This window comes from Macrotis lagotis, chromosome 1 (genome assembly GCF_037893015.1).
Source record: "Macrotis lagotis isolate mMagLag1 chromosome 1, bilby.v1.9.chrom.fasta, whole genome shotgun sequence".
NCBI classification, from domain to species: Eukaryota; Metazoa; Chordata; class Mammalia; order Peramelemorphia; family Peramelidae; genus Macrotis; species Macrotis lagotis.
In genome coordinates this window covers 910,846,715-910,855,854 of record NC_133658.1, presented here as the reverse complement: position 1 = coordinate 910,855,854, position 9,140 = coordinate 910,846,715, and the positions used below count along the sequence as shown (strand labels likewise).

Here is a 9,140-nt window from a genome sequence, read left to right as displayed (position 1 = left end):
TCTTGCCCCATTTGTCTCCCTTCCTTTGACTATAAGCCAAGAAGGACCCAATGTTGAATTCCAAGTTATTCTTAAAGGAAGAAAAATTATTGGATTGAAAAGTCACTTTTCAGTGAGTGACACCATAAGGTAATGTGAAATAAACTTTTTTTTTCATTTTCAATTAGTCTCTGAAGTTACTAGCTTCCGGTTAGCAGATCAACATGATGGGTGAAATTCCCCTTTGTATCTCCTGGAACCAAGGTTGAAATTTCCCCAACAGTTTAAACATGGGATGACTGCAACTCTGATGATGCATCAGGATGAAAATGAAACCAGTACATCAGAGGTGAATGATCCAGGTGAGATGTCTTATTCCAGTCAGATTTCCCTGTTTCATATCAGACCTTGCGGTAATCTGGAGAAGTAACAATGATTTTGCATTGAAAATTTTTAAGATAAAATTTTAGAAATCTGCCTGAATGAATGGGTGAGCTTGAGTAGTAATTATTTACTGAAAGCATGACTTCCAGGTTTCTAGGAGAAAATATGAGTATAGGTTTTCCTTTGGAACTTATTTTGATCTTTTCAAGGTAACTTTTTTCATGGTGCCTCCAGCCTACCTCAAGGATGTCTAGACCAGGTTAAGTCAAATTTTTCAGACTTTGATTTGGTATGAGGATAATGTAAGCCATGATTAATCAAGAGAACAATCCTAACCTCGGATGTACATTGAAATTTATAGGGAAATATTTTATGGTTAGCCTGGATGAATTAATCAAGATTCTTTATAAAATTCTTAATCTTTTGCCTGGCATTTTTGGTACAGGCATATCATGGATCATTTCATTTATCAATGGAAAGATGTAGGGTCATTTGAATTGGATAAATTGACTTATATACAGAATTTTAAAAATGAAAATGACAAGCCACACAGATAGATGGTTCATTTAGAGAGATCTCTTATTTAAAGCAACTATCACTATTCACTGTTTTGGTTTTGTTTGTTTTCTGTTTTTGTTTTTATATCTTTCTAGTTAAATTTCTAAAATACCACCTATTAGGATCCTAATAAAATATTTTTTGCCTTTAGGAAGAGTAAAGGATATCAAGACTCTGTTTCTTTTTTAATTTGTTTGTCAGCAAAATCTCTTTGTATTGCAGATTGATCATTCTTTTTAGGGTTTTTTTGTAAGGCAAATGGGGTTAAGTGGCTTGCCCAAGGCCACACAGCTAGGTAATTATTAAGTGTCTGAGACCAGATTTGAACCCAGGTATTCCTGATTCCAGGGCTGGTGCTTTATTCACTGTACTTAGTAACTCTTCTTAAGAGTTCAAAAAACCAAAACAGTGGTAGCTATATTCAGATCCATTCAGATATCTTTTTTTCCTTTCTTTTCTTCAATTCTTTGTTTCTTCCTCTATCTTATAAATTAATAATTCACATATATCAATAGTTTCTGAGAATATTTGCACCATATAATTTTATAAAATTGAATCTGTGTTTTCTGTGCCCATATTTATGACATTTGATAGGTAATAGTGTTTTCCCCTCTGAAACAGAGATGTTTTTCTAATTATTTAATGAAAATATAAAGATAATTGGCCAAAAAAGGAGTATATTTTGGATTTTGGTTCATTAGAAAACACTGTACTTTGTCAGTGATTTAAGTCATCCTATTTACCCCCACAAATAATTTAATAATTATTTTCAGAGTTACATGAAGCAATGTAAAGACTAATAGACTACCTCCGGGGTGGTAGAGGTGGGGGAGAGGGAAGTGAGATTAGGGGAAAATTGTAAAATTCAAAAGAAAAAAATAAATATTTTTGAAAAAGAAAACAACTATTAAAAAAGTTACATGGACAAGACTAACATAAAATTATTTTCAGCCTTAGATGTGTTTTGCCCTTTTTGATGAGTTATAGATATAATGTACTGAAATCCTATGTCTGGCCTCATTCCAATAATTGGGGCTTTAAGGAGTTTATTTGTAAACATTGTGTAGATGAAAGTACAGTGCTAATAGTAAAGAGTATGCTAATTGATTAAAGAATCACCAGGATTAATGACTGAAAAGACATTGAAACAAGAGGGTTTACATACAACAGGGACATACTTTCCTAGCAGTGAGTGAAGCAACTTTGCAGAGAGTTATTGAATGGGAAGATCTGGCAGCTTCCCTTATACCACCATGTCAGCATGTGCTCAAGGTACATATCACCTTTTCTTGTATTTAATCTTTACTGAAGTTAGGTGACCTTAATTCTAAGAAGGCAAAAGGCATAGAAGTAAGGGACTGGATTATCCAACAGAGACTTCAAAGTTTCTACCTACAATTGGAGTCAATAGATGATTCATTGGGGGCAATAGTATTCACTAGTTGTGTGACCTTGGGCAAGTCACTTAATATTGCTTGCCTCTCTTCCAAGACCCTCTCCAGTCATTCTGATACATATCTGGCCCCTCGACCTAGTTGGCTTTGGAGAGAAATTGAGGCTGGGGACTTAGCACAGCTCCCCCCCCTCCACTCACATCCAATTCATGTGCTCATTATGGCATCATCTCCCTGATGTTGTGGTCTTCTAAAATGAAGGACAAACGCTATTACCTCCAGAAAGGTACCAGTATGATATGAATTCTTTATTTTATTTCTTCTTAAGAAATTTCTTTCCTAAATGGTCACTGAAATATCCCAATTGGTTTATTCTTTCTTTCTCTCTTTCTGTCCCTTTCTCTCTCTTTCTTTCTCTTTGCTTCTTCTTGTGTCTTTGTTTCTCTCTCTCTCTCTCTCTTTCCCTTTCTTTCTTTCTCTTTCCTTTCTTTGTTCCTTCCTTCTTTCTTTCTTCTTTCTTTCTTTATTTCCTTCTTTCTTTCTTTCTTTCTTTCTTTCTTTCTTTCTTTCTTTCTTTCTTTCTTTCTCTCTTCCATCCATATGGAATATGTGTATTTTTAAGTTACACAGTTTTCTTACATCCCACCCTCCTTCCCCCCAGTGGCAAGCAGTCAGGTTAGCGTTGTACATGCATACATATTGGGAGAATCAGGCTTACAGATTAGTTGTTTTCAGTATGAGGAATTAGAATTAAGGGAAAGAGATACATAAGAGATAATTTTTCTAAACTCTTCATCAGATTCTGAGGGGTTGTGCTTTTGTTTTCTTTTGTTTTGTTTTGTTTTTCTTCTTCTGGATGGGTGTAGCATTTTCCAATGTCAGTCTAATACAATTGCCCTAGCTCTCTGAACTGCTGAGAGGAGCTGTTTTCATCAAGCTTGTTCATCTCACAATGTTGTTAATGTATACATTGTTCTCTTGGTTCTGCTCTCTTCAATCAGCATGAAATCCTGTAAGGTATTCCATGCTTCTCTAGAGTCTGACCCTTTTTGGTTTATTATAGAAGAATAATATCCCATAGTATTCATGTACCATAACTTGTTTAGCCATTCCCCAACTGATGGGCATCCCCTCAATTTTCAGTTCTTTGCCACTGCAAAAAGAACTGCTAGGAATATTTTGGAACATTGGGACTTTTCCCATTTTTTTTAATGATTTCTTCTGCATATAGACCTACACTGGAATTACTGGGTTGAAGGGGATGAACAGTTTTATTTCTCTTTGGGCATAGTTCCATGTTGCTCTTCAGAATGGTTGGATCTGTTCCCAATTCCAACACCAATGCTTCAATGTCCCCATCCTCCAAAATTGATTGTTTTCCTTCTCATCTTTTTCAGTCTGATAGGTGTGAGGTGATACCTCATTTTTCTTTTTAATTGTGTTTCTCTAATCAATAATAATTTGGAGCATTTTTTTCACATGATTATATATAGCTTTAATTTCTTCATTTGTAAACAATCTATTCATATCCTATGACCATTTTTCAATTAGGGAATGATTTATAACCTTATAAATTTGATACAATACTCTCTATATATTTTAGAAATGGAACCTGTATCATAATTCCTAACTGTGGAAATTATTTTCCAGCTTTCTGCTTTCCATCTAATTTTGGGAGCATTGATTTTTATTAGTACAAAATCTTTTTAATTTAATATAGTCAAAATCATTCATTTTGCATTTTATAATGTATTCTAATTCTTGTTTGGTCATAAATTTATACCCTTTCCACAGATCTGATAGATAATTTCTTAATTTATGTATGGTATCAGCCTTTATGTCTAAATCCTGTACCCATTTGGACCTTAGTTTGGTATAGGGTGTGAGATGTGGTTCTATGCCTAGTTATTGCCATACTATTTTCCAGTTTTCCCAACAGTTTTTGTCAAATAGTGCGTTCTTATCCCAGAAGCTGATGTCTTTGGGTATGTCAAAGAGGAGTGTTGAAGTCAATTACTGAGGTGTCTTTTGAACCTATCCTAAGCCATTGATCCATTGCTCTATTTCTTAACCAGAACCAGGTAGTTTTGATAACTGCCACTTTACAGTATAGTTTGGATCTGGTGAAACTAGGCCATCTTCCTTTATATGTTTTTCATTAGTTCCCTTGCTATTCTTGATCTTTTGTGCTCCAGATGAATGTTTTACCATTTTTTCCTAGCTTGATAAAGTAGTTATTTGGTAGTTTGATTGGTATGGCACTGAATAAGTAATTTAATTTAGGTTGAAATGTCATTTTTATTATATTAGCTTAACCTAACTATGAGCAATTGAAATTTTTTCCAATTATTTAGACCTAATTTATTTGGGGGAGAAGTGCTTTATAATTGTGTTCATAAAGTTTCTGGGTTTGTATTGGGAGGTAGATTCCCAAGTATTTAATGCCTATAGTTGCTTTAAATGGAATTTCTCTTTCTTTCTCTTGGTCTTAAGCTTTGTTGTCCAATTGAATTATTATAAATATCATAGCAAATGCAAAGTTATGAGTATGTTAAAATACTCCAACTTTTCAGAGTTATCTTTAGATAACTGAGGAAAGCTATTGTATAGGATTCCAATCTGTCTATGTAAATAGGAGATGGAAGCCTGATTTTTCTATATGATGGTGATAAAAAAGAGATTGATATAATGTTTGTTTTCAAGAAACATTCAGGCAGTAAATAAAAAATTAGAAGATAATAAGAAAAATCCTTTCTCTTTATTTTCATTTTTCTTTTGTGATTTTATAGAATCAATATATTTGGATCCAGAAGTTACTTTTACCATAATTTGCTCCAATTTCCTTAATTTATTGATGAATGTGAAGGGGGAAAAATAAATAGCTTCTGTTATGTGGTCTATCTAAAAATTGAGCCTAGAATGATTAGTACAATATTATATTAATAATATTTGTTTCCATGCAAGAATGTGAGCCCAATTTGTTTCCACTCCAAATATAGTGCTCTCTACCTGTGCTCCAATAAGAAAACCAATTTCTTCCATTGATTCCCCACATTTCATGTAATTGAACACAATTGCTTTCTTACTGTTTGTTTTTCTCATCTTCAAATCATGGAAAAACTGCTTCTACAAAGAAACATTTTACTTCCATTTTTGACTTATTTCATTTTCTTGATTTTCTATTAACATTAATAACAGTATCAATCATAGCAACAAGAAAAATACCAGCCGCTCTATCACCACTAATAATAATGAATAATAAATTAGTAGTAGCAACAGTAGTATTAGTATGAGTTGTGGTAGTAGTAGTGGGAGGAGGAGGAAGAGAAGGAGTTGGAATAATATTAGTAGTAGTAGTCACAGTAATAGTAGTAGTAGTAGCAGCAGCAATAATATTTGTCTCTTTATGAGATTTCTTTGGTATAGGAAATTCTCAGGGAGGTTATTGCCTTCCCATTACAAATCATTTCTTTTTTATATATCTTTGAATCTGCGAGGTATCTGGTATGAGGCAAAGTGGGTGATTTGCTTATGTCTATGTCTCAGAGTTTACACTAGAACATTTTAGCTCCTGATTCCTAGGAAGTCAATCTATCTATGGGATCATATTGTTCCCTAAATTGTGTTAATATATACTGGAAAAATCCAATTTTATAAGCTTGATAAAGCAAATACTGCTTCTCAAATTTACCTTTTCCTATAATATGATACTCTCATCCATTGTTTTAATATGAAATTTGATATGACTTTATTTTTCCTGTTGTTACCCAATAACTTGTTGAATACTCTTCTGGTCAGTCTATAGTTAATGTAGGAACCTCATTAATAAAGAGCTCTATGACCAGTCTCTTTATAGGATCTACTTCTTGTCATGCTCTAGTATTTTGAAAATCTAAAACTATCAAATTTATGTAAATTTTCAAATCTTGTGAGATATTTGTTGGATACTTTTCATTTTTGCATATTTCTAATCTTGCCCTTCTTTCAAAATTTTGTCATTTGAATTTCCTTTTTATAAAAGAAAAATATTGTGATAATTACCCATCATTTCATATTGTTCCTTTCTTAACCAGTTTCTTACATTTATACAAATTGTTTTATTATTTTATGACTGATTAATTTCTATTGTCCTGGTTATTTTCCTCCAATTTTTGTGGTTATAAAATTATTTTATATTTAGCAACCTATTCATCTTTAAATTACTTATTATTTACTCAGGTTTTTCATGTGATAATTTTTTTTTAGGTTTTTGCATTACAAATGGGGTTAAGAGGCTTGCCCAAAGCCACACAGCTAGGTAATTATTAAGTGTCTGAGACCAGATTTGAACCCAGGTACTCCTGAATCCAGGGCCGGTGCTTTATCCACAATGCCACTTAGCCGCCCCTAACGTGATAAATTTAATCCAATTGTCCATCTTAACAATATGCTAGAGATTTTTAGATATGATATTTGTATTGCTGACGTCTGATATTATGTGATATTCTTTTATAAATTATCCAAGTCTTTTGCGTAGCACAATTAAAAATGTCAAAATTTATTTAATTTGTTATTCTTACAATAATTTTTTGTCTATTATATGATGTTAAGTGTAGCATAAAGATTCTTTCTTTCCAAATATAATTATATTCTTTTGTTTCAGAACATGAATGATGCATATTTTTCCTTCATGTTTAATTAAATAATGTGTTTTATTGTACTTAAGTTTTTTCATATAGGTATTAGATCTGGTTTCTTTAATATATTCAACTCTGCCATTTATCATTTTTTTGGTTTCAAATTTTTGTCTGTTTTTATAATGGATTGGATTAAGAGTCTTTTAATTCTGTATTTTGGGATCATTAAAATGTAGCCTGTATTTCCCAATCTCATCAGTTACTCTCAGTGACTGATGGCCTGGTGAAATGATGATGTTTCAGCTATATACTTTCTGGTCTTTTGGTATCTGCTCCTATTCACAGTCAAAGGAACATTCAGGAAATATAAAAAAAATTAAGTATTATAAGTCTGAATCAATCTCAATTGTAAATGGTCTCCAATAATGTTTGAAAGTCTTTCTTTTATTTCCTTTTTTATTACTTTTCTCTCTGAATCTGAGAACAGTTTTATTTCAGTGAGAATGAGAATTATTTTTCTTTACTTAGTTTTAGGTATTGTCTTCTTCCTGCAGACAGGAATTGGTGTACTGGGAAACCTCTTCCTCCTCTGTCATTGTACCTCCACTTACCTAACTGGCAGCAAGATGAGACCCATAGACTCCATTTTTTTCCATTTAGCCTTGGCTAACTGTGTAGTGCTTATTTCCAAGGGAGTCCCTCAGACAATGGTTGATTTGGGGCTGAAAATTTTCCTGGATCGTATGGGGTGTAAAATTATTGTTTTCCTCCATCGAGTTGCCCATAATCTTTCTGTCAGCATCACGTGTCTTCTAAGTGGTTTTCAGATTATCATCATCAGTCCCATGTCTCCTTCTATATGGTCAGAACTCAAAACCTGGGCTTCCAAGTACATTTTTTCCTTCTGTCTTTTCTGCTGGATCCTCCATATATTGATGAATATCTTTATGATTGTCAATATGCAGAACTTTACAGAAAGAAGTAACAACACAAAGATATGGAATATAGGATTCTGTTTAGCTTATACTCTGTCCTTCTTCGAAGTCTCACTATTTGTAATTGTATATTCAATTCCTGATTTCTTATGCGTGTGTTTCATGATCGTGGCCAGTGTCTACTTGGTGCATCTCCTTCAAAAACATCATCAACAAGTCCAGTATCTTCACAGCTCCAGCCAATTGTCAAGAAAGTCTCCTGAGACTAAAGCCACCTGCACTGTCTTAGTACTAGTGACCATCTATGTCGCCTTCTACACTGTCAATTTCATATTCTCATTTTATTTATTTCATCTTGATAAACATTATCAGAAGTTGATTCCCACATCAACACTGTTAGATGCATCTTTCCCAGCCTTTAGTCCATTTGTGCTTATCAGCTCTGACTCTCAAATTCTCCAACTCTTCTGCTCAATCTGGCAAAAGAAAAGATCCCAAGACTCTTTCCTTGGTCACTTCACTGCCTAACATTTTATTTTCATCTTACAAGCAGATATCTTTAAGAAGCTGATGACAGCAACCAGAACACAAATAGATTCAAAGAACTGTGGGACTTAGAACTTACAAGGTTCTAATAATGATAAACTTCATCATATCTAAAATTCATATACCTTAGTATTTATATATACCTAGTCTATCTTCATGTCCTCTTCTTGTGAAATTTTCAATCTCATTTTTTAAAAATCCTTTTAATCTCTCATTCCTGAAATGTTTAAGCATTGTACTCTACTTTAGAATTTTTGTTTTTCATAGAATCAAATGAAATTTAGATTTGCATGGCTCAAAGCTTCAGAGAAAACTAAGTAAATAAAGACACTTGTGCAGTAAAAAGCAAAATGATACAATGACAATCAACTGTATAGCTATTATAGTCCCAGTAATTCACTACCAAAATTCATTTAATGATTACCATTCATCTTGGATCCCAGATGTTCCACAGTCTCCTTGGTACACTGGTAGCAATTCTCTTGCACATTTTGCTATGGGTCTCATGCTTAGTGGAACTCTGAAGGGGAATAGTTTCTGTAGAGTTGGTTTTCTGGTTCCATATTTTTAGAATTTTTTTTCCATAGTGCTTTATAAACCAGATTTCATCACAATTTTATATATTTGCTTAAATTTTACTTCTCAAATAATCAATTAAAATATGTTCAAACCTCTTGTTTTTGTAATTATTATCGATAATAAAATTCTAAAAGAACAGTAATTTAAGA

The 9,140-nt window shown here is 32.9% G+C and overlaps 1 protein-coding gene across 1 annotated transcript; it reads left to right on the top strand.

Moving 5' to 3' along the window:
* Positions 1 to 7,434: 7,434 nt before the first annotated feature.
* On the top strand, positions 7,435 to 8,394 carry LOC141508852 (vomeronasal type-1 receptor 1-like). The gene has a single exon (XM_074217848.1). The coding sequence runs from the start codon at positions 7,435 to 7,437 to the stop codon at positions 8,392 to 8,394; it is 960 nt and encodes a 319-aa protein (XP_074073949.1).
* The last annotated feature ends 746 nt before the right edge of the window (positions 8,395 to 9,140 follow it).

Excerpts from the sequence above, each read along its gene's own strand:
- LOC141508852 (XM_074217848.1), top strand. The coding sequence starts at position 7,435 with ATGAGAATTATTTTTCTTTACTTAGTTTTAGGTATTGTCTTCTTCCTG.